The 26,179-nt window shown below is 45.0% G+C and overlaps 1 protein-coding gene across 1 annotated transcript; it reads left to right on the forward strand.

The window, feature by feature from the left end:
• Positions 1-635: 635 nt before the first annotated feature.
• On the forward strand, positions 636-25,044 carry HSPH1 (heat shock protein family H (Hsp110) member 1). Its single transcript, XM_044284831.1, has 18 exons — positions 636-931; positions 6,126-6,183; positions 7,662-7,802; positions 7,890-8,012; positions 8,208-8,307; positions 11,399-11,532; positions 11,654-11,898; positions 12,017-12,245; positions 12,688-12,794; positions 14,671-14,804; positions 14,918-15,126; positions 18,364-18,486; positions 19,830-19,964; positions 20,705-20,830; positions 20,976-21,083; positions 22,457-22,576; positions 22,925-23,086; positions 24,163-25,044. Exons 1-18 carry the CDS (start codon positions 825-827, stop codon positions 24,361-24,363), a joined length of 2,562 nt encoding a protein of 853 aa, XP_044140766.1. The 5' UTR covers positions 636-824; the 3' UTR covers positions 24,364-25,044.
• The last annotated feature ends 1,135 nt before the right edge of the window (positions 25,045-26,179 follow it).

The raw sequence follows: 26,179 nt of genomic DNA on the forward strand, positions 1-26,179 counted from the left end.
ATGTCAGCGCAGGTCCTGCTGAATGAAGATAGAAATCTTCTATCTTCATTCAGCAGGACCTACGCTGACGTCACTGCACTCACCACGTGAAAATCACTGCTCATCGGAACAGCCCCATTGAAGTGAATGGGTCCGGATTCAGTGCGGGTGCAATGCGTTCACCTCACGCGTGGCACCCGCACGGACCCGTGTGAAAGGGGCCTAAAGCACCAGTTTCATAGACTGAATGCCCGAACAGTGTTTACTGCTGTCCTTGGTTAGCCCAGGCCGCACACCTTTATTACAGCAGGGAGCCTGTAATGGATTCCCTCTCTATAATGATATATTATACAGCAGGGATCAGCAACCTCTGGCACTTCAGATGTTCTGAAAGTACAACTCCCAGAATGCTCTATTAACTTCTATGTGAGTTGTCAGAGCAGCCGACCATGTTTGCATGCTGGGAGTTGTAGTTTCACAGCAGCTGGAGTGCTGAAGGTTGCTGATCCCTGTTATACAGTATGTCTGCCCTTCTACACTCTCTCCCTAGTAACGGCAGCGTTCAGGTCGTCCTAGAAACTAAGTACGTCACTGCCATGTCGCCTTCTCATTGGCTCCCGGCAGGGAGTTCTCCAGAAGCGTCCAGAACGCGGAAGCGGCATGTGTAGCCGGCGAGTAGCGTGAGGCTGCTGCTTCTGGAATGTTCTTCCACAGGATCTATATATGAAGCGGCGCCTCCTCCTCCTCCAGCAGCCCCGCACTCGCAGCTCCCGGCACGGCAGCCGTCTCCTCGGCTCTCCCGACTTCCATAGTGCCCGCACTTCGCTCCTCAAGCCCTCGTTAACATGTCTGTGGTCGGCTTCGACCTTGGATTCCAAAACTGTCATGTCGCCATCGCCCGAGCTGGTGGCATCGAGACTGTAGCCAATGAGTTCAGCGACAGATGCACGCCGTGAGTACTGAGCCGTCCGGTGATGGGGAGGGTTATGTGATCTGTACTGTAATGCATCATACTGCATCATGTACCGGGGAGATCTGTAATATGTGTATAATGGTGCAGCTATCATACAGCATCAGGTACTGATTATACATATATATAATGGTGCAGCATCATACATCATTGTATACTGGTGATCTGTAGTGTAATTATTTATATATATATATATATAATAGTGCATCTATCATACAGCATCAGGTACTGATTATACATATATAATGGTGCAGCATCATACATCATTGTATACCGATGTGATCTGTACTGATGATACATATAATGGTGCAGTCATCACACATCATTGTATACTGGTGATCTGTAGTGTAATATATATATATATATATATATATATATATATATATATATATATATATATATATATATATATATATATAATGGTGTAGCCGTCATACAGCATCAGGTATTGATAATGCATATATAATGGTGCAGCATCATACATCATCTTGCTGGTATAATCTGTAGTATAACAGGACTGTTCTGTAATACATGTATAACATCATCATGTCAGCGCCTCTTACGTTATAAGTCACATAGTAACGGCTGGGGCGATGTGATACGGTATTATTATATAGCGCTCTGGGTTTGTCGTGCGTTGTACATCCTGGCGCTGTTATCTGGTTAACTCTTTCCTGTCCTCGTGGCACTGTGTGTGGGATCTCCTTGTGAGCTTACACCTGAGCTGTCCCCATCCTGTGACAGAGCGACGTCACCCTCATGGTGTGGAAGTGTCTGGAATCTTCCAGGATCTTCCTCCTCCTCCGGTGTCTCGGATGTGCCGCACCTCCTGGGCTATATGATGCAATACTGGTGTAGATGCCGGACGTGTCCGTAGCCCCAGGATAAGGATGTCATAAATACAGCGCACCCAGATAGAAGTGTTAGATTCACGTGGCAGGAGGCCGCCTGCCGCGCTGCAACGCACCGACACCTGCCGCGTGAATCCCGTATCTGCAGCACGGATCCATTGACTTGAATGGGTCTGTGATCCACAATATGTAGCAAAAGACAGAACATGTCCCATCTTTTTCAGTGCGGAGGCACAGACTAAAAGGCCAATGGAAGCGATTTTTGTGCTTCTGTGGGATTCCGATCCGTGCCTCTGCGCCATATTTTGCAGATTGCGGACCCATTCAGGTCAACAGGCTACAGGCGGCCCAGACAGACCACCGGGAACTGCCGCTGCTGGCACAGAAGTGGTCGCATTTGCTTGCTTTTTTCTCTTAAAATTTTGGGAGATGTGGATATTTAAAAATATATCAAGTCTTTTGCCGTAAACTCATTTACTCTTAAGAGGTCCGCCTGAAACCCAATGTAGACTTGTGAGGTCTAGATCCACCCCAGCAGAATTGCATAGGGCCCTCCGTTTGGCCCCTGGTGTTTCCCCGATAAGAAGCCCTAGCGCTGTTGTGCAGGGTTTTTGGAGTAGGCTTAAAATATAATCGCTAGTTACAGCCGTATTTTATTTGATATAAAGGGATGGTGGGGAAACGTGCGGGCTGCAGCAGCTCTGGAGCGCTCACTAATGGCTCCTGGGCGGCCACGAAACTGCGGGCAGCGCAAGCTTCAGTGAATTGGCCCAGTGACCGCCCGTGCATACATCTCGGCACCTGACGGGCAGGCTGGCGGCTTCACTAAATGCTAAATTATGCCTGTAGCCCGCGTTTCCCTTCACTTTCACGTTGGGCGGGCTGTATGCCCTGTACTGCCGCCATCCTGCACGTTCTTGGGGTCCACTCACACGTCCGTGTGTGTTTCGCGAATCTGCAAAGTGCGTTACGTATCTTGCGGACCGCTCATTGCCGGCACTCTCATAGAAAATGCCTTTTCTTGTCCTCAATTGCAGACAAAAATAGGACTTGCTCTATTTTTATTTATTTTTTTGCAGAACGGAAGTGCGGATCCGCAAATGCGGATGCAGGCAGCACATTCCGGCCCTATTAAAAAAAATAAAAATAATGAATGGTTCCGCAAAATTGCGGACCCGTTTTGCGGACGTGTGAACAGACCCTTACTTACATGAAGGAGGATCTCCTTCTCCTCTCTGCTGCCTGGAGCAGCTCCCTACATCTGTCCCGTGCCGTCTCTGCTCTCCCTGGTACCGTAAATTGCTGCCTAGGTCCCTTGGGTAAGGACAGCTCAGGGGCAATATACGGTACCAGAATGAAAAATGTGTGGCAAATATGACTATAACCCCCCTCATCCATAGGAATGCACCCATGTACGGCAGTATATGGATGTGGGGGGTTATAGTCCTATTTAATATAAACACTGTCCAGGGACTGTTGTGTTTATATAAAATATGTTGATGGAGCCAAAATAAGCCCTACCCCAATAATAAGCCCTTACCCTTTTTTCAGAGAAAAAATTTATATAAGACCCTGTCGTCTTTTCGGAGAAACGCGGTATAGTTTATATGCACTTGTATGGCGTGTTTATGTTGTGTTATTACGTTTCCTGCGGGTGCTGATCCTGGGGTTTATTCGAATTTGCGTCCTCCTAGGTAAATCTAATTAGACTTTTTAGTTATCGATGACCTATTTCATCAGTGGCTCCAAACTTTACGTCTCAACCATGACATGAGGCCTGTGTAAACTGGCAGCCACGTTTATGTGCCACGGCACAGTGCCCGCAATAATCTAATTCAGGGATGCTCAACCTGCGGTCCTCCAGCTGTTGTAAAACTACCACTCCCACCATGCTCTGCTGTAGGCTGGTCAGGCATGCTGGGAGTTGTAGTTTTGCAACAGCTGGAAGGCTGCAGGTTGAGCATGCCTGGAATACTGCCCCCCTAGGGTTAAAGGGGTTGTCCCATAACTAATGTAAAAAATGAAAATCGAACCTCGTATAGTACATGACAACCTCCGCCCCTGTACCTTACGTGGATCCAGAGATCTCCCCATTCATTGCTCTGCTAGATTTATCTCAAGCTGACAGCTCAGGGGAGTGTGCCCTTTCTGCTGCAGCTGGTGGCAGTTGATGGATAGAACTGAGCGTGTGTGTCCACCTCAGTGAGCGAGACAGAGAATTGAAAGAAAGGGGGAAACAGCAGGTGGCGCTATACAGATAGATGTCAGTGAATAGCTCGGTAGCTATACTAAATTTTTTATGCAATTTAAAAAGTATTCAGACCCAGGTGCTGGCTTAAAAAAATGTAGAATATTTTTAGGACAATCCCTTTAATCGTTGTGAATGTAATGATCCCTTAATCAGATGACCTGTTACAACAAATTTCTTACTTTGATTCTGTCCCCTAAAATCTTGACCAGTTCAGTCAGTCAGTGCATGCGCAGTTGATTTCATAAGTCTCTCCCCGCTCTGAGATCTGCACTGCGCAATCGCCGATCTCCTCAGTGTCCTTGCCAGTGGGTGCACAAGATTTCAGGGCTAGGCATCCAAACAATGAGGTTGTCTGGCCCAGGGCCTGAGGGGGAGTGAGGAGGTGGCACTTAAAGGGGTTGTCCGGGATTGGGGACATGGTTGTATGAGCACAACAGTCCCCTAAATATTACATTCATGCCCGTCCTACCTTTTAACAGACATTTCTGATGCCCCATTTGCATTTCACAAAATCTCAGCCAGAAATGCAGATTTTCTAAGAGTCGGTGACGTATCGGGTCCCTTTTTGCAGAGCGAAGCCTCTTCTTCTGCTTCGCAAGGAGCCCAGTGACGTCACCGTCAGCCACAGTAATTATTTACGGCGCATGGATGGGCGGCAACAAACCGAGCTAAGCCGCGCCAGGACCCAGAAGGCAGTGCGGCAGGAAGTTACCGCACACATAAACACAGATGTCAACAAGCAGTGGGGGACTGTCGGAGCCCAGCTGAAGTCGGAAAATACCTAAAAACTTCCGGGGGGACCTTGAAACAGCTATTAGTGAGTAAAAAGTTCTGTAAAAAAAAAAAAAAAAAAAAAAAAAATGTTGCTCCCGGACAACCCCTTTAAGTGGTGCTCCAAGAGGTTAGGCCAGCCCCACAGTGCTCCAATCACCTCATTTCCATAGGAATGTATGTAAGAATTTCTCTGCAATGTTACATCCAATAGAGGACTCGTATTATTCCAATATAATAATAATAACAAATACAGGCGCACTCTGTGGACTTAATAAACCCTGATGTTAAAATTGAGAGATTAGCCAACATGTCCTACTGTGGAGGACTCCTATTATTCACCATAATCATCCGAACAGGCAGTATGCCAGGTTTATTAGGGCTGATCATGGTGACAGATGCTCTTTCAATGACAGTTATATTCTGATGTTTTTTTTATTTTGTGGTTGTGTGTAGGAAAACCTATTTTTATTAAAGAGTTGTCTCACTTCAGCCAATGGCATTTATTATACAAGGCACTTACTAATGTATTGTGATTGTCCATATTGCCTCCTTTGCTGGCTGAATTGAATTTTGCATCACATTATACACTGCTTGTTTCCATGGTTACGACCACGCTGCAATCCATCAGTGGTGGCCGAGCTTGCACACTATAGGAAACAGTGCTAGCCTCTCTGACTGCCGGTAGCATGGGAACTCGTAGTCTGAAGCGACCGCCGCTGCTGGATTGCAGCATGGTCGTAACCATGGAAACAAGCTGTGTATAATGTGATGGAAAAATGAATCCAGCCATCAAAGGAAGCAATATGGACAATCGCAGTACATTAGGAAGTGCCTTGTAGTAACTTCCTCTAGATGATAAATGCTATTGGCTGAAGTGAGACGACCCCTTTTTAGGAGAAAAAAAATGTACTGTATGTTCTAGCAGTTTTCCTGCTGAAGTATCTCCCCAGCTGCCTAAAGTGGTTTTCCATGGCTTTGTCACCTCTCTAATACTGATGGCCTATCCTAAGGATACACAGTCTATATCGGACTCCTGACACCTCCGCTGAGCAGGGGCCCTGTGCATTTGGTAGTGACTGGGCCTGCGATTGCAGTTCATTCACTTGAATGGAGCTGAACTGCAGTACCAGGCACAGTCACTACAAAATGTGTGGCGCTGTGTCTGGTAAACGCATCGCTCACCTGATTAGTGGGGGTGCTGGGAGTTGGTATGGACGGCCTGTCCTAAGGATAAGACCTCAGTATCCATCTCCTGGGAAAGCGTCAGGGAGTTACAGCGGTCTGTGATCTGTGTTTTCAGGGCTGTGGTGTCTTTCGGAACAAAGAACAGAACAATTGGCGTTGCCGCTAAGAATCAGGTATGTTCAAACTATTAAATATTAAAGGGGTTCTATATATAAACTGGTGGGGTCCCCAACAATGATGTGTCCTGGAAAGCTGGGTCTTTAGCAATACATGCTGCATGGCAAACCTGCCTGCTCCTGGGGCGGTATGAGAAGGCAGGGTACAGTTCTCCGCACACTGTTCAGCACAGTTCTTATCAGAAGTGACCGGCCATAAGAAATAACTAATGTGATGTCCGTGACCAAATCGCAATGTGAAGAAATAACTATATGCACTCGTAATGAGAGAGTTTTGTATCCAGTATGATGTGATGCGTCTCCAGAGGTTTCGGTCTATTTGAGTCCTTTGTTAATAGTCAACTCGGCATTTAGGCCTCCATGTGCCGTCCTTGCCCGTGCTGTGGACCGCCAATTGCCACGTGGCCACCATCTGCAGATTCACTTGATCCGCATCCTACGGTCTGGCACCACAAAACATGTTATTGCACATGGCAGTGTGCTGATACTTGTAGTCCTTGTTTGCGTTTTACGTTGGAGCCAAGGTAGCGTGCACATGAACCCCTTTTTTCATATTGTTTGGAGGTGCTGGTCTAACTTTATTTTTGCATAATTCTAATCGATAAGTAGCAGGTAACACTAAGTATGAGGGGACCCTTCTTCTGAGTATCGTATAGATCTGATGCAAGCAGCTGAACCTGACAACACCGGGGAATAACCCATGTCCCTAGATTAAGTAGTATGAGCTCCTGGATAACTGGGCGGTAGTATAGTCACAGCTATGGAAATAAGCATAGGTGTGGAACAAGACAACAGACATGTGAAATGATAGAGAGCTTGGAGAGGGCTTGGGCAGCGCCTAGCAGTGTGGCATATATAGCGGATAATGGACTGTGGTGTCTATATTGGGGAGGAGGAGTTGACCATAATCAGAAGCGTATGAGGTGCTGTGCAAGGATGGGGGGCCGTGTGCACTGCTGTGGTAGAGGGGATGTTCAAGTGTGTGGAGCAGGAGGTGGGGGAAAAAATGAGGTGGATCTCAGAGGGGTAATCTGTGTAACGTAAAGGCGACGCACACAGCCCTCATCCTATATAACTCATAAGAAGGTTCCTCATACCTGCTATTTACTGCACCCATCCATTAGCGTTCTAGAATAACCCCTGATTTTTCTCCATGACTATTGACAAAGGTCTGGCTACAAATATCTTTCTCAGTACGTCTGCACATATTTGAAAATTGTTTCTTCACTTGGTGATTACATCATGGACATTATGTTCGTTATTTCTGCTGTGAACATTGCATGATGGGTACAGTAATGGACTTGTTAGCTATCAACCAGCGTTCCCAGGAACGGAGTGCAAAAAAAAATGCTTCCATGGACATTTCTGGTGGTCAAACATGACCTCCAGATAAAGGCAGCCGTTTCTCATTGGTCTGTGTTATATTGCCGTCAATAACTTCTTTGAAATAATAATTGATATTTGTTCTCCACCAGCTAATCACAAATGCAACCAACACAGTATACAACTTCAAGAAGCTCCACGGGCGAGCATTTAAAGACCCTTTGGTCCAGAAGGAGAAGAATAAGTTGGCTTATGAGCTGGTCCAGACAGACAGTGGAGGTGTTGGATTACGGGTGCGTTTCTAGTCCTATTTGGCATATCATGTTTGCTGTTTGCGCCTTCTTTGAGTGACTGTATGACGCCATTTTTCTCATTGTCAGGTGATGTACATGGATGAACCTCACATATTCAGTGTAGAACAGATAACTGCAATGCTTTTGACAAAACTCAAGGAGACGGCAGAGAGCAACCTGAAGAAGCCGGTGACGGACTGTGTCATATCGGTAAGTGTGGACTGTGTCCCCTTCTGCATCATAGGGCTGAGGTGCGCCACCTCGGGCAAGAGAACGCGGTCATCTCTTCAGACTTTACTTGGGATGCTATCTTATTTCTTTCGCCCTGCCAAGATATGCCTTTTGGGCAGTGTATATTGGCCGTTGGTTAAATGGCATATGGAAATGTGTTCTGTATTTTGGCAGGTTCCCTCGTTCTTCACAGATTCTGAGAGGAGATCCGTGCTGGATTCAGCGCAGATCGTTGGCTTGAACTGTCTAAAACTGATGAATGACATGACAGCGGGTAAGTGCCTGCATTGTAAGTTTTATTGTTCTGCATCTAGTGTACCGTACTTTTCGCCCTAGAAGACGTGCTCCCCCCCCCCCAGATTGAAGTGGGGGGGGGGGGGGGGGAAATAGCTGTGCGTCTTATGGGGGCGAATGCTGCGACCGTCCAGTGAATATGCTGTGAGGGAGGAGGGGCTGGGGGGCCGGCATCTGTTTCTGTAATGGCAGCGGGGCCCGGTGCAGTCACTGTATTCTACTACACCGGGCCCCGCTCTCTGTAGTATACGGTTATCATATCTAACTTGTGGCTATTGTTTAAAGTATTCCGATCATCTTAACTCTAGCGCTGTACTACTTACATTTACTTCTGGGCAGGCGGCGCAAGCGCAATGAGCGTAGTGAGCTACACTACGCGCGCCCGCCCGTCCGGCCTCCTGACTGCCAAGAAGTTAGCTGTAAGTAGTACAGCGCTAGAGTTAAGATGATTGGAATACTTTAACAATACCCACAAGTTAGATATGATAACCGTATACTACAGAGAGCGGGGCCCGGTGTAGTAGAATACAGTGACTGCACCGGGCCCCGCTGCCATTACAGAAACAGAGGCCGGCCCCCCATTCACTACACAGGGACACTGTTATGGGGGATCTGTGGATGACACACAAGATGCTATATATGTGCCATCCACAGATGCCCCCATAACGGTGCCATCCAACCCACCAAAAGCACACCTTTTTTGGTTCAAAATATATTTTTTTATTTTCCGCCTCAAAACCCCAGGTGTTATAGGGTGAAAAATACGGTATTTTACTTTGGTCAAAGACTTGAGATAATTGCATGCCGGAGTATATGAATGTACCCGCTGCATAGGTCTGAATGGCGAGCTGGCTTGATGATGGCGGAGCCGGTACATCCATGCATTACAATTACATGGCTGCCATGCAATACTACACTCCAGATAATAGCGGACTGCCAGGGTCAGAGAAGCCGCATTTCCATTGAAAATATCATTTCTGAAATATCTGGGTTGTTCTAGCCAGTGATGAGATGTACGGCAATGCAGGAAGATTACATTTTATACTGTAGGTATTTTGATCTAATGATGAATAGAAGACAAAATTACATTTGCAACAGCAGATGTCAGAAGATAGGATTGGGTATCTTGGATTACAATATGTCTGGTAGTGACTTATTCCTCCCTTCGTTGAGAGCACTTGCATGCTTGGCCGAGCATTAATACTCTTTCACAAGAACGATTCTCCCCCCCACCCCCCGCCTGGGCGCAATGCGTTTTTCATGCATCATCTTTGCGTTCCAGAGAAATCGCAGCATGTTCTATATTGTGCATTTTTCGTGCAGCTCTGAACCGTGAATGGGGCTTGCATGAAAAAACATAAGGCACCTGGATGTTATTCGATTCTCACTGATGGTTGGTAGGGGGTGTAGATTGTTATTCTTCAGCTTTTCTTCACACGTGTTAAAAAACAAAACAAAAAAACATCAAAACTGATTGCATCTGCGCAAAAAAAAAAAAAAAACGGAAACACTGAACTCAATCGCAGACAAAACTGATTTAAAGGGGTTATCCCATGATTAATGTAAAAACTGAAAATCAGGCATCATATAGTACTTGACAACCAGCCCTGTACCTCGCATTGCTCTGCTAGATTTATATCAAGCTGGCAGCTAAAGGGGCGTGTCTCTTCTGCTGCAGCTCAGGGGGCGTGTCCATGCTCATCCTATCACAGCTCAGGAGGTGTGTCCATGCTCATCCTATCACAGCTCAGGAGGCAGTTGAAGGATGAAACTGAGCATGTGCGGTCTCCTCTGTAAGCCAGGACAATGATGTATGAAAAAGAACAAACAGCAGGTGGCGCTGTACAGATATCCTATTGAATAACTCTCTGTCTGTACTAAATTTTCAATTACAAAAGTATTCAGATCCAGGTGCTGGTTTGAAAACTGTAGAATATTTTTCATAGGACAACCCCTTTAAACTTGTGTGCAAAGCCATTGTTTTTTTGTTAGTTTTTTCCTGAACTGACTCATTTGGTATCACTCGTGTGAAGCTTAAGCCTAAATGTTTAGCTTTTGGCTTTTATCACCTGTCCGATCCTGTGGAGTGTGGGTCTCATGCACTTTCGATGGATCCATACTACACTCTCTGACAGCCAAGCATAGCTGATGGACATTAAAGGGAACCTGTCACCAGTTTTATGGTGTCCTAACTAAGGGCAACATAAATAAGTGACTGATTCTCTTAGCAAAATGCTGGGTCACTTTCTATGGATCCATACTACACTCTCTGACAGCCAAGCATAGCTGATGGACATTAAAGGGACACTGACAGGCCTTCTGAGCATAATTAGCTCTTTATATGCCTCCCCTAGGTCTTATAATAAGTTTCCAATTCATATAAGTATTATCCCTGTGCGCATTGTAAAACGTGAAAAATAATCTTTATAATCACCTGTCCTTTCTGCCCAAGGGGCGTTCTTTGTGCCGCATTTGTGCCCAGCCGTGTCCCAACTGCCGGATCCTTAGACACGCCCATCTCATTAGTATTCACTTCGCTGGGCGGTATTTTCCTGTCCCTGACATTCGGAGATCTCACGCATGCCCAATACGAAGTTACGGTCATCGGCCTCAATAGGGGACGCAGGCGCAATGTGATCCAGGCGAGCGAGGGTGCCGGGTGCATGCGCAGGATCTCCGAATGTCGGGGACAGGAAAATACCGCCCAGTGAAGTGAATACTAATGAGATGGGCGTGTCTAAGGATAAGCAGTTGGGACGCGGCTGGGCACAAATGCGGCACAAAGAACGCCCCTTGGGCAGAAAGGACAGGTGATTATAAAGATTATTTTTCACGTTTTACAATGCGCACAGGGATAATACTTATATGGATTGGAAACTTATTATAAGACCTAGGGGTGGGCATATAAAGAGCTAATTATGCTCAGAAGGCCTGACAGTGTCCCTTTAAGGCTTCAGAGCAGCACTTCTTTCGCTTCCATTTTTTTTACGAAGGTTTTTATCAGTGACGATACAACCCATCATCTTCTTATAAACTCCTATAATTTTAACATTTTTGTTCTTTTTCTTTAGTTGCCTTGAACTATGGCATTTATAAGCAAGATCTCCCAGCTCCGGAGGAAAAACCCAAGATTGTGGTTTTTGCTGATATGGGACATTCATCTTTCCAAGTTTCTGCCTGTGCCTTCAATAAGGGCAAGTTAAAGGTACAGTAGTCAATGAGAAAAATAAAAATATAAAAAATTAGGCCCTGGTCACACTCTTTAGCCATAACTCCTCCAGAAATGCCTTTCTTTAATAAGGCCACATTTCCTTTCCCTTGCACAGGTTTTGGGCACTGCTTTTGACCCCTACCTGGGAGGAAGGGACTTTGACGAGAAACTGGTTGAACACTTTTGTACGGAGTTCAGAAGCAAATATAAGTTGGATGTGAAGTCAAAGATCCGAGCACTACTGCGTCTGTACCAGGAATGTGAGAAGCTGAAGAAGCTCATGAGCAGCAACAGCACCGACCTGCCGCTTAACATTGAATGCTTCATGAATGATATCGACGTGTCGGGACGGATGAGCAGGTGCGCATTGTGTTCGGTGCTAGGAAAAGCAAGTTCCTACGTTTCAGAGCCGTGATCTAGCGTACAGCCTTCCATCACCATGATCTTGTTACCTGACCAATGTTCTATGGTTGTGCAGGTTGGAGTTTGAAGGGTTCTGTGCAGACCTCTTACACAGAATTGATGCCCCCCTGCGCTCTCTAATGGAACAGATCCAACTTCGAGTAGAGGATATCGCTGCCGTAGAAATCATCGGCGGCGCCACTCGGATTCCGGCTGTGAAGGAACGCATTGCTAGGTTTTTCGGGAAGGATGTCAGCACCACTTTAATTGCAGATGAAGCAGTTGCAAGAGGTTGCGCACTCCAGGTAATATAGCGAACGTTCCAAACTATAAATGTAGGGGTTTAAAAATATATATATATAAAAAAATGCTGCCTGTGATGTCATCGTGTTCAGCTCCAACTCTCTTGTCATAGACTTGCTTGTCTCCCTCTGGCGCCTGCTCTCATGTATTTTATGTCTGTATAGCATGGGCAAGTGGTAATGGTGCCCTGTATAGCTGGCGGCTCTGGGTCTCCCATAGAGCAGCAGAATGGGGGTCTCCTGCCCCTTGTTCGGCTCTCCCAGAAGGGAATACATGAGGTGGCAGTGCACTGATTGCAGTTTGAGACTGTTTCAGCAACTTGCATAATTACATGGCAGAGAGACACATCTGGGGTACTAAAGGGAGACCCCACCAACTAGGTGCAGGTTCTACTTCTAGGATTCCTCTTGCTTTATGTGTAATGTTTCACGCTTTCTTCCATAGTGTGCAATTCTCTCGCCGGCCTTCAAAGTTAGAGAGTTTTCAGTCACGGATGTCGTACCGTACCCCATCTCCCTGAAGTGGAGCACAGAAGGCGATGAGGCCGAAGGGTAAGTAATATCTTAAAATATCCTTTGTTTATAGGGGTATTCCTATCTTAGAATGTTATGACCTATTGCCAGGATAACCTTCTGATCGATGGGGGGCCTCTGGTATCCACCATTCCTGAAAGTGAAGGGAAAACCTCTTCCACTAAGACTAGTTTCACACGTGCAGCACCGCTCTCCAGCAGGCAGCTCTCCACATCTGGCATCCTGCCCACCGGACCCCTTCGACTATAATGGGATCTGATGGAGATCTGGACAAAAAACCGCTGCACGCAATGGTTGTGCGAAAATTCCTGGTGTTCTCTGCAGGAGATCGGTGCCCCACATGTGACAGTAGCCTAAGATAAAGTGTTGCCAGTTAAAGGGGTTGTCTCACTTCAGCAAGCGCCTTGTAGAGAAAGTTAATACAAGGCGCTTACTAATGTGTTGTGATTGTCCATATTGCCTCCTTTGCTGGCTTCATTCATTTTTCCATCACATTATACACTGCTCATATCCAGGGGTGACGACCACCTGGCAATCCAGCAGTGGTGGTCGTGCTTGCACACTACAAGATAGTGTCAGCCTATCTTGTAGTGTGCAAGCACGACCACCACTGCTGGATTGCCAGGTGGTCGTCACCCCTGGATATGAGCAGTGTATAATGTGATGGAAAAATTAATCCAGCCAGAAAACAATACATTAGTAAGTGCCTTGTATTACCTTTCTCCACATGATAAATGCCACTTGCTGAAGTGAGACCACATATTTTAAGGGGTTTTGTTTTTCAGTAATATAGTTGTGCACTAGGTCTTTTTTTTACATGACTGGCCCACTGCCCTCTCTCCACCGTGTAATGTTCTAGCTCATACGTGTTATCTGGATGATAAAATGGGGAGCTGGGCGCGGGTGGTTTGGGGGTGACCTGGCACCGTGTTTATTTATGGGACACCCTTTTCTGCAGACAGGCGTGTTGCTGAAATTGTAAATGCTGATAAATGGCTGAGTAAGGATGTTAAGGTAAAGAAGCTGCCCATGTTCCTGTCCAGTGTAGATTGCAGTGGTAGTAAACTGATGTTATAATGGGTATATTTAGTCACGTAATATAAAATGTAATGTGTATAGTGAAAAATAACTTTCTCTAAGGGTACTTTCACACTTGCGGCAGAGGATTCCGGAAGGCAGTTCGCCGGAACTGCCTGCCGGATCCGTCAAAACGCATAGAAACTGATGGCACTTGTCAGACGGATCAGGATCCTGATCTGTATGACAGATGCATTGAAATGCCGGATCCGTCTCTCCGGTGTCTTCCGGAAAAACTGATCCGGCATTTTAATTTTTTCACATTTTTGGGGGTCTGAGCATGCGCAGACCGCAATGCCAGATCCATTTTTGACGAAACCCTCTGGGCCGTATCCGGCATTTATGCATGTCAATGCATGTGTTTGGGAATGTTGGACGGAGTTAAAACCGCATGCGGCGGTATTATCTCCGTCCTGAAAAGTCAAAAAGACTAAACTGAAGACATCCTGATGCATCCTGAACGGATTGCTCTCCATTCAGAATGCATTAGGATAAAACTGATCAGTTATTTTCCTGTATTGAGCCCCTAGGATGGAACTCGGTGCCGGAAAAGAATAAGGCTAGTGTGAAAGTACCCCAAGACCGGGATCGGCAACCTCTGGCACTCCAGCTGTTCAGAAACTACCAGAATGCTTCATTCACAGTGGGAGTTAGAGGAACAGCAGAGCATGTTTGCATGCTGAGAGCTGTAGTTTCACAATGGCTGGAGTGCCGAAGGTTGCTGATCCCTGCGGTAAGAAAAGCTGCACTTTAATACATTACTAGTTAGTTATTGTAACCTGATATATAATTTTTTTTTTTTTTTTTTTTTTTTCAGATTCCATGAAGTCTTCAACAAGAACCATGCAGCTCCCTTCTCGAAAGTCCTCACTTTCTACCGAAAGAATCCTTTCCAGCTGGAAGCCTATTATTCTGATCCTTCTTGTGTCCCTTATACAGAAGCAAAAATAGGTAAGGTATCTTCGACAGGAGCATTGTGGAGATTGAGGTTTGCCTATAGATTTACCTCCGATGGGCAGTGTGCAAGTAACTTGGAGCCTTCTGTAAATTTTCTCTGTTCGCAGGTCAGTTTGTTGTTCAGAATATTGCTTTATCTAAAGATGGAGAAAAGGCTAAAGTAAAGGTGAAGGTCCGCGTGAACACCCACGGCATTTTCAGCGTTTCTACGGCTTCTGTGGTAGAGAAAATGGAAGTGGATGAAGCTGAAGAACAAGCTACGGAAAGTGGAGTGGAAGCAAAGAAGCAAGGATCTGTGGAAGTTATGGAAGATGATGTAAGTAATTTGTAGAGCAAAGTGAGGGTGCATGTTGTGGTCCACAAAACACTGATCCGCAAAAAATACGGATAACGTCTGTGTTGCTTGCTTTTTTTTTTTTTTTTTTTTTTTTTTTTTTTTTTTTTTTTTTTTTTTTTCTCTCCTCTTTTCGGATCCATTGTAACCATGCCTATCCTGGTCCACCAAACGGACAAGAATAGGACATGTCCTATCGTTTTTTTGCGGGGCTACACGGACCCATAGAATTGAATGGGTCCGCATCCTATCCGCAAAAAGTGCAGATCGGACCAAATAGACAGTCGTGTGAATGCACCCTTAGGGCCCATTCACATGTCCATAAGTGTTTTGCGGATCTGCAAAACACGGACACCGGCAATTTGCAGACCGCACATCGCCGACACTATAATAAAAAAATGCCTTTTCTGGTCCGCAATTGCAGATCCGCAAAACACTTAAGGACCCTAAGGGTGCATTCACACGACTGTCTATTTGGTCCGATCTGCACTTTTTGTGATTTAACATGTATAGCTTGGGGAAAAAAGACGAGACAGAGGGGATATGATAGAAACTTTTAAATACATAAAGGGAATCAACAAGGTAAAAGAGGAGAGAATATTTAAAAGAAGAAAAACTGCTACAAGAGGACATAGTTTTAAATCAGAGGGGCAAAGGTTTAAAAGTAATATCAGGAAATATTACTTTACTGAGAGAGTAGTGGATGCATGGAATAGCCTTCCTGCAGAAGTGGTAGCTGCAAATACAGTGAAGGAGTTTAAGCATGCATGGGATAGGCATAAGGCCATCCTTCATATAAGATAGGGCCAGGGGCTATCCATAGTATTTAGTATATTGGGCAGATTAGATGGGCCGAATGGTTCTTATCTGCCGACACATTCTATGTTTCTATGATCCGCATCCGTTTCAGCCCCATTGAAAGTAAATGGGTCCACACCTGTTGTGCAAATTGCAGAACAGATGCGGACCCAAATTACGGACGTGTGACTAACTAAATCTGAGATTTACTGGGTCTAGAAGGATGTGAGTGAGGTCACCGCCTAATGCCCACAGCTCAGATGATGGAGGGGGGTTTCTGTTGACGTCTGTCATTAGTTTGAAGGGCTTGTCCAGTCTCTTCATAGAAGAAAAAGGAGCAGCAAATGCTATAAAAATTGGTGCTCAACTCCTAAACCAGGGTCCCCAGCCAGTCTTCACATTCCATAATGGCATGTGACCTTTGCAGCCAATCGGTGGTCACGTGCCATAAGTACTGCCATTGCTGGGGCACACATGCACCTAGCCATAATACCTGTTTGTAAGTCATTTATAATGTTTTCCCATCATACAATGGAGTACAGGCCATGTATAATAAGTATAACTAGAAAAGCTACAATTTCTGGGGAAATTGTGTGAAGTGTTCTTGCCTCCACCAGTAGTCTACAACTAGTGGGCAGAGTAACTGGGTGGAGTGGCTGGAGTAACTGGAAAGGTTGGACTGGGCAGAGTAACTGTGTTTGGAGTGAGTAAAGATGGTACCCTTTACACTAACCAATTGATCAAATTTAAAAAGTGCGCATGGCTAGCTTGATAGAGTGAGAAATGCATTTCAACTTTTATTTATTTATAGAGCACATTTATTTGCAATGTTGTTGCCCAAAGTGCTTCAGTTACATTAAAGGGCTTCTGTCAGCCCCTTTTTTTTTTTTTTTTTTTTTTTTGTTTAATAATAATAATAATAATAATAATAATAATCCCTACACTGCGAGCTCTGCATACATAAGCTAAATAATCATTTTGGTTCAGTAGAATTTGATAAAAAGCTATTTTTATAATATGTAAATTACCTTGCTACCAGCAAGTAGGGCGGCTACTTGCTGGTAGCAGCCGCATCCTCCGATCCTAATAACGCCCCCTCCGCATTGTGATTGACAGGGCCAGGGAACGGAATCGTTCTCTGCTGGCCCTGTTTGAATTCCAAATCTCGCGCCTGCGCCGTACCTGTCTTTAGTCGGCGCAGGCGCACTGAGAGGCGGCCGCTCCATCCTCAATGCACCTGCGCCGGGTGTAGATGTGACGTCATCGGCGCAGGCGCTGGTAGCAAGGTAATTTACATATTATAAAAATAGCTTTTTATCAAATTCTACTGAACCAAAATGATTATTTAGCTTATGTATGCAGAGCTTGCAGTATAGGGATTATTATTAAACAAAAAAAATAAAAAACTGTTTAGTGGGCTGACAGAAGCCCTTTAAAACTTACATTTATAAAAACATTAGCAGCCTATTTGTGTAGGTGGGCTTGAAAATGAGGGAGTGGTGGCAGTTTAGAAATCATGTCCTGATTTTTCAGCTCACACTCTAGCTTTTGTCGCTCTGCTGGCTGCTCACACACCTGGGTTGCTACGGCAACTCACTCTACAGTAAGGGCAGAGAAGAGCGGTTAAAAACAAACTTTTCCAACTTGCTCACTTCACTGGCAGTTGCCATCTTTAAATGGTTGTAGTTTAAAAATTATAAATCCTACACTGAAGAGCTTTATTTATCTTGTGAGAATCAGACCCAGACCTACATTTTTATGCATAGTATGTCTGAAATATTAGTAGTATGAAATATTAAAAATGAAGGCACAGTCGCAGTTTAGAAATTGCCCTTCAAATTTGAGGTGGCTAGAGTGGAGTTTCAATGAATGTAATGGGCGGTGTGAGTTGCAAACAAATGGTAATACTGTGAAAACTATCAGGACTATGGCTTAGCCGTGGACATTTTCGTGGATGCAGAGATAGCTGAACGTTTTGATATAAGATTTGTGTAGGTGGGCCTGAAAATGAGGGAGTGGAGGCAGTTTAGAAACAGTGTCCTGATTTTTCAGCTTGCGCTCTAGTTTTGAACATTCCGGCATTCATTCTTATGGGACCAATTTCGCCACAAAAAACGCTGATATTTCGTGAACCATTCGGCGAAATGTTCCACAAGGTAATAGCACGCCAATCGGAAACAATCCGCACGTTTCAGTATATTACTGTCCATGTAGTGTTAAAACCGTGTGAGAAGTTAGGGTGGTAAATTTGGCTATAATAAGAATATATAAGTGAGAATACAGTAAGGGGTCTTGCCGTGCAAGAACACTTAATACGTTGATTTTGTGTCTGATAAGAATATCTGTATTAAGATCGCCATCCTTGCACTGCATGCAGTTGACCTGAGCACTCATCTCTTTGTGCCTGGGTTTTTCTTTCAGAAGTCAGTCCAGCAAGATCACCCTGATGCTGGAGCACAGCCCCAGGTACAAACTGATGAGCAACCGTCTGCTCCTCCATCCGAGCCCAGCAGTGAGGAGCAAAAAATGTCTGACACTGAAAAAGTGAGTTTTCTTATTTACTTTTATACCATTTAGTTTTCTTCTGGTCTCTGGTGTGAAAATTTTTAAGGTGATTTATGTTCATAGAGGCAGTGTCTTAAAAATTGTAGCCCCCAGATAAATCTGATTACACGAGCACCCTGACCCCACTAGTTCATGGTGCTAGGCTAGCTGCATTCTTTTGGACATTGACATATTAGTCATAGGTCGTGTGTTTCTCCCCCCCCCAGTGTCTTTGTGTGCCTCTGGGTAAGACTAGTTTCCACACCATCAAAGGCTGTGTGAACATTAACAATCCCTGTATGCCATAATTGGTCTTGTTAAAAGAGTTTGCCCTTCTCCTACTTTGGATCATATCGGTAGGCTATGCCCCCAATGTCTGACAGGTGCGGGTCCCCACCTCTGGGACCCGCACCTATCTCTAAAACGGGGTCCGCAAAGTGAAAGAGTGGATTGTGCATGAGTGGCTACCCTCCATTCACTTCTATAGGAGTGCTGAAAATGGCTTAGCAGCACGCTCAGCTATTTTCAGAAGTTTCGTAGAAATTAATTGGAAGTGCACCGCGCAATCGCAGCCTCCATTCCATTCACTTTTATGGAACTAGTCGAGCCAACTCTCAGCTATTTTTGGCAGTCCCATAGAAATGAATGGAGGGCGGCTGCGCATGTTCAGTCTGCTCTCCTTCACTTTGTGGGCTGCACCTATCAGACATTGGGGGCATATCCTAGTGCAGTGGGGCGAACCTATGGCACGGGTGCCAGAGGCGGCACTCGGAGATAATTCCCAACAACTACAATTCCAATTCCACGTATCGTTTTGGTGTCTTTTTAGATGGATGTTTTTATTTAGATCAAAAAAGCTGCAGCCAGATTTTACTTAAGGGGGTTGTGCCAAGTTTACATGTTATCCCCTATCAACTGACTGCTGGGACACTCGCAGTCCTGTTCCCCCGATCTGACGGAGCAGCAGGTCGGGCATGCTCTCTGCTATTAAGAGACCTGTACCGCTTTATAAATTCGACACATTTCAGTCCGATGGACTTTACAATAAGACTGGTCTAAGTGACGCCAATCTTCGCACATCTGCCCCAGTACGTATGTGTAAAGGAGACCTAATGCAAAAAATGAAAAATGTTTTCAGTACGTCTCCTAATTTTACAGCTAGATAATAAGAGCGTCCGTCTCTGAGCTGCTGCTTTATACAACGCCTGCATAGTCTGTATTGAGAAAGAGGGCTCATGGTTTTTCTTTGTGTAGCCGTTCATACTGCAGATGTCTCAGGTCAGTTATTTTATGTGTGATAAAGTCCTTTTAAACTTCTTTTTTCTTTTTTTCTTTTTATCCAGGTGGAGAAGAAGAGTGATAAACCTCCCGAGGCCAAGAAGCCAAAGATCAAAGTAAAGAATACTGAAGTGCCCATTGAAGCAAATTTTGTGTGGCAGCTGCGAAGAGACCTGCTCAATATGTACATTGAGAATGAAGTGAGTGAGAGATTAAAAGCTGCGTCCATGTGAATAATTAGTCCTCCTCTGAGACTAAATAAATTAAAGGGGGTTGTGTAGGCAAAATATATTGATGACCTATCCTCAGGATGATGATCGTTGGGGGCGATACCCGGCCTTGCATGGAGGCGGCGCTCCTTGTAAGAGCTGGTTCCTGTTAGTTACACTGCCCGACGTCTCATTGGTACAGTGTAATTACAAGTACTTTCTCCATACTCTTGAATAGAGCAAGTACTTGTAATTACATTACGCCGCCACCATAAGGAAGACGACGAGCAGTGTAATGAAGAGGAAGCGGCGCTCCCATGGGGCGCCGCCGCCTCTTCAAACAGCTGATCAGCGGGGGTGCCTGGCGTCGGACACTCGCTGATCAGATATTTATGACCTATTCCCAAGATAGGTCATCAATACATACGGCTTGCACAGCCCCTTTAACTCTCGTTAGGGAACATCAGTAGCAGAGGCCCAATTTGAGATGAAGTGCTGTGAGGGAGGGGGCTCTGGACATCAGCCATGTGGCAAAAGGGAGAACCAGCCTTGCCTACAAATGTCAGGGAGGGATTAGTCAATTTGGGGACTTTTCGGTTCTGCTTATGGTACGGAAGGGTGTGCTGCTGTAATTATTAGTCTCATCCTCTTGTGGCAGGCGTAATTACAGCTTGGGATATACAGTAAGCACGTTTTCAAGCGTTTGCTATGCTTTTCCTCCCAAATTACAGGGAAAGATGATTCTTCAGGACAAGTTGGAGAAGGAGAGGAATGACGCTAAGAATGCTGTAGAGGAATATGTCTATGAATACAGAGACAAGCTGTCTGGGCCCTATGGCAAATTTATCGGTGAAAGGGTAAGTTCATGGATTGCTTCTTGATGGTTTTTTTGTTTTTTTTTCCCTGGGTGGAGCATGGCTGAAAACTACAATCATTTATTCAACTGGAAAGTTAGCATCTAAAGCTCATTTAGAATAAATGCCCAATTTCTCCTTTCACCAGGACCTGAGTCGATTTTTAGAACTTTTAACAGAAACTGAGAACTGGTTGTATGAAGATGGAGAGGATGAGTCCAGACAGCTGTATGTTGAGAAGCTGGAGGAGCTTAAGGTAAATATGTCTCGTACCATAAGAGTGCATGCTGCTAAGTCTGCGCGCTCGTAAGTTGTAGCTGGTGGCAGCCTGCCTGCAGTGTTGACTGACGGGTTGTTCCTACGTGCTGTCAGCTGTCTGGCTCGAGGAGCAACATAACCAAGTGGATCCAGCTGGCCAGACACATTAGATGTATATGGTTTGAACCCACAGACCTGCTAACCATCTAATGTTTATAGGGGCCTCCTGACTCTGGAGGGGAGATAAGGGTCTCAACATGTCCGATCCTTTGTGAGATAAGCCGCTCCCAGAGACTTCTCCCCCATACAGAATAGATGCCTACTCTGAGCCCAGCGTGCATTTGTCAGATGACAAGTATCTAACGTGTATAACAAACCTTAGTCTAGGAAATTTGCAAATCTAGAAACAAATAGTCTGGTAGAGCTTCCACACTGAGCCTAGCGAGCAGACTGGACCTGTCGCTACCGTACTGGCCCCCAAACCCCCCGGAGTACCTCACAGCTCTGGTCACCATGTCCCCAGTGAGATGATGGATAACTTTGCTGGAAAACCACTTTATTCCCCCCCCAACGCTGTAGGCAAGTGGACCATTTGAAGTGGACTTGATTCTCCAAGTCATCCCGCCTCTTAGTTTTTGAGTGACTTTCACCTCGTGTATGTCAGAGGCCATGCACCCGAGATCCCATCTAACGTGCACAAACTCCATCAGGTGTGAAGTGACGGGATGGGGACGTGACATGCTTGACTTGGAACGTCAGAAGAAATAGTGGTTTTGTGGCATTGGAAGAACTACCAAAAAAGATCACTGGGGACATGATGACCAGAGGTGTGCGGTACTCCGGGCAGTTGTGGGGGAGGGGTCATTATAGTGGTGACAAGTTCCCTTTAAGAGAAAAAAAAATAATCTATCTTTCCTAGTAAAATTCTGGGGGACAGAAGATTCCGCAGCCTCTTCCTAGCCCATGGGACTGCCACTATACAACGTACGGCTCTGTACTTGGAAAGCTGCCGGGAGTCGGCTACGTTCACCATGAAACGTCTGCTCAGTGGGGGTGCCGGGACTCGGACCCCCGCCGACATGATAGGTCATCATTATCAATGCCTGGGTGCTCTGATCAGAGCGCTTACATTGCGGCTCCTGTCAGTGCTTACATTTGATAGAAAGAATAGCACAGTCTGCAGCTCTTTGCTTGCCATCAAAAGTAGCACAACCCAACGGATGCAGTGGATAATGAATCTGTCAGATCATCATGGTTTTGGTTATCAATGGGAGCCATGCGCCTATGTGAAGTCTTCCAAAATTAGGTTTTCTGACTAATCCTTGATCCTTAGGTTAGTGCTGTTATTAACATCCCCATAATATCTTTTAGAAACATGGAAATCCAGTTAATGAACGTTACAGAGAAGCGGAGGAGCGGCCAAAATTGTTTGGTGATCTTGGCCAAAGGTTGCAGCACTACAGAAAGATTGTAGAGGAATACAAGAACCAGGTAGGTGTCTGAACCACTTGCATGATACAAAATGTCACTAACTTTTCTTTTGAACCCCTTCAAATATATCATTAATACCAATGAATATCTTATCAGAGAAAAATGTCCCTTTGTCCCCAAAACTTATAATCCGATCCTTTAGTGAACTGGCAGTCTGTCGTGTTCCCTCAAGATGGAGGGGGTTTGTTTTCTAAAGAGCCTGATAAGTGGAAAAAGAGGCATTTTTGTTTATAAGATATATTTCAAAGTTTCTTATAGTCACCTGTACAATTGGTTTATGCAAAGTTTGTTGAAAGGAAATAATGCAGAACTGCTTATATGCTCTAATATGTTCTTTCTGCCATGCAGAGTGAGGCGTATCAGCACATCAGTGCTACGGACATGGAGAAAGTAGAGAAATGTGTCCGGGAAACCATGGAATGGATGAATAATGCAATGAATCTCCAAGCTAAGCAGCAATTGGATCAGAGCCCAGCTGTATATACCCATGAAATTAAAGCACAGCTTTCTGTAAGTATTGCTTTATTTATTTTACTGTTATAGCACCAACATGTTCCACAGCGCTTTACAGACATTGTTCAGCTTGCTTATATGATCATAATGTTAAGGGAGTGTCCCATATGGAAGTTTGTGGCATGTCCACAGGATTGGGTGGGGGACACCCTCTGGGACCTGCTCTTTATGTGAAGACCGGCCCTGTGGCACTCTGTCGTGGATGGAGAGCAGGCCACACATGCGCAGCTCTCTCCATTCACTGCATTGGGACTTCAGAAAATAGGTGATCGTGCTGACTGTGCTATTTCCAGAAGTTCCATGGCAGTGAATGGAAAGACCCACGCGTGCATTCATGTTGGTGTGTAACGGGGCCCTGTTTTGGAACAGAGTGGTTCCTAGAGGTGGGCCCTGCACCTGCTGGAAATTTGTGTCCTATCTTGTGAGTATGGTATAAATGTCTAAATTGGCGCTGTCAGCAGATTTATACCTGTGACACTGGCTGGCCTGGTGCATGTGCACTTGGCAGCTGAACACCTCTGTGTTGGTCCCATGTTCATATCAGCCCGCATTGCTGAGAAAAATGAAGTTTTAATATATGCAAATGATCCTCTAGGAGCAACGGGGGTGTTGCCGTTACACCTACAGGCTCTGCTCTCTCTGCAACTGCCGCGGCCTTTCCACTTTGACAGTGCCAGGCAGTATAAACGTGATTACACCTGGCCCTGTCAAAGTGGAGAGGGCACAGCAATTGCAGAGAGAGCAGAGCCTCTGGGTGTAACAGAAATGCCTCGTTTGCTCCTAGAGGATCATTTGTATATAATAAAACATCATTTTTCTCAGCAATGCGGGCACATATGACCATGGGACCAACAGATGCCTTCATCTGCCAAATGCACATGCAACAGATCAGCCAGTGTCCTAGGGAGAAATCTGCTGACAGATGCCCCTTTAAGGGATCTAAGTGGGTTACTGTCACTGGATCTTGGTTGCTGCACTTTATTGGCGTCACTGGACAGAGATGCTATCAGACCATTATGGTCTCGTCTTCTCTTGCTGAATGATCAGCGAGTTGTCTGTCTCTCTTTATTTAGGCATTGAACAGCAGCTGCCATCGCATAGTAACGCAGCCGAAACCTAAGGAGGAATCGCCCAAATCTGACAAAGCGGTAAATGGCATGAATCACAGCAATGAAGACCTTGAAACTCAGAAAAACAAAACCGTCCCTACTTCTGAGCAGAATGGAGATTGCCATCCAAATGAGAAGGGGACTATTGATATGGACTTGGATTAAAGGGCTCTGTTTGCCAAATCTCCTGTTACAGGGACTCGCTGGAATCTGCTCCTGGTTCCTTTTGCTTTACATGTGCAACCTCCTGTAAATGAAGATTTATTCCAGTTTTTTTTTCTTCTTTTTTTTTTTCTCCAGTTCTTCTGTACTATCTGACCAAACACTGTCCATAAGACTATTTATTAAAACCTGTCGAATTTTTAGGATTTATTTTTGTCTAAGTGTTATGTATTTGTTTGTTTTCTTTCACTATATATTATACTGCACAGGACTAGATTAAGAGACGCCTTGTTAACGTGGAGGAGAAAAAGAAAAATTCCTGTGGAATTGTGAATTTCATATCAGGCTTCTGAGTAGAACGGACTCTATAAAGCACAGAGGGAACGGCAGAGTTTGTGTCGCGGTCGGAGGGAGCGCATACTCTTGTTTGGCTTTTGCTGCATGCCATGAGGATATCTAGCAAGTCTTCTGGAAATGGCCTTTTGGATTTATTACCTTAGAACACTTCAGTTAAAACAGTTTTTTTTTTTTTTCGCGAAATGCAGGGTTTTCATTTTGGCACTGATATCCGCGTTAAGTGCATTTTTCTTACTTTTGGCGATTCTAGAAAAGGTTGCAAAGTGAAAGATGTGCTTGATAGTATTGTACTTGTCGTGGAGCCTTTAGAGAAAATAAAGTTCTATGATCTAATAGGAGTCATGGTTGTTTTAATTTTATTAAATTTTATTTTTTTATTAATTTTTTTTTTTCCTTCGGAAATTATTTTGGTACCTCTTGGATGTCGGAGTAATTACAAAAGGAGGTTGCTTCACTGCACAGCTCTTGACCATGGGTTGTCAGAAACTGCAGTTCAGCCTCATTTACTTCAATGGAAATGAGATGTGATGCTAGAGTTGCACTGTTTCTGGAAATAAATTATACACGGTATTCCCTTTTTTAAAGGGGTATTCCAGTATTTTTTGCTACCCTTCAATTCAGTGGGAGCCGCGCTGATGTTAGCAGCTCCATCCACTACACCAGTGGTACGCAACCTCTGGCACTCCATCTGTTGTGAAACTACAGTTCCCATCATGATCTATTTGATTCTATGAGAGTTCTTAGAAGAGCAGAGCAAATATGCATGCTGGGAGTTGTAGTTTCACAACAGCTAGAGCATTGGAGGTTGCCTACTCCTGCACTACACCATGGACAGAACTCCAAAGCCAGAAGTGGATCTACCGGGAAGGAGAAGTATAAATCAATCCTTTTATTTCCGATTCCTTTCTAATCCACTTCTGGATCCTGCAGGCATCTGCCTAAAACACTGCCAACACTGACTCTCCATAATGAGACCAGTCCTGTATGGAGAATTACAGGAAGTGTGCCATGGTATGGAGACTTATTAGCTATGCTCCATGGGAAACAAATATGCAAAGAGGTATCTCCCAAGAAAGAGAACCACCTCAATAGCGCCACCTATTGGAAGTTGGCTCCCCATGAGTAAAGAGACAACTTTCCAACCAGCCTTGGGTCTTTGACAAGGGAACATAGCGAAGTCAGATATCCATCTGTAGACCGCTGTTTCATCCGTACTGATAAGGGGCAAGCACCTGAAGCTTTCCATGGATGGATATCTGGATTGGCTATGTTCTCTTTCTTGGGGGATACCTCTTTGCAATATGTGTGCCTTATGGCAAATTATGGCCTGGTATGAATTCCACCTGGAACCAACAGTCTGTAGATAGTAGGTTACTGGTTTTATAGCTATGGATTTACCGATCACGTGTCTTTAGCAATGGATTAGTGTTGTATTATTAGACAAAGTAGCTCCATATCAATC

This window comes from Bufo gargarizans, chromosome 3, assembly GCF_014858855.1.
Source record: "Bufo gargarizans isolate SCDJY-AF-19 chromosome 3, ASM1485885v1, whole genome shotgun sequence".
Taxonomy (NCBI): domain Eukaryota; kingdom Metazoa; phylum Chordata; class Amphibia; order Anura; family Bufonidae; genus Bufo; species Bufo gargarizans.

Bases quoted from the DNA above. Each gene is read 5' to 3' on its own strand.
- HSPH1 (XM_044284831.1), top strand. From the start codon at position 825: ATGTCTGTGGTCGGCTTCGACCTTGGATTCCAAAACTGTCATGTCGCC. The intron at 6,184-7,661 runs GTATGTTCAAAC...GTTCTCCACCAG, and splicing joins GCGTTGCCGCTAAGAATCAG to CTAATCACAAATGCAACCAA. The intron at 18,487-19,829 runs GTGAGTTTTCTT...CTTTTTATCCAG, and splicing joins AAATGTCTGACACTGAAAAA to GTGGAGAAGAAGAGTGATAA.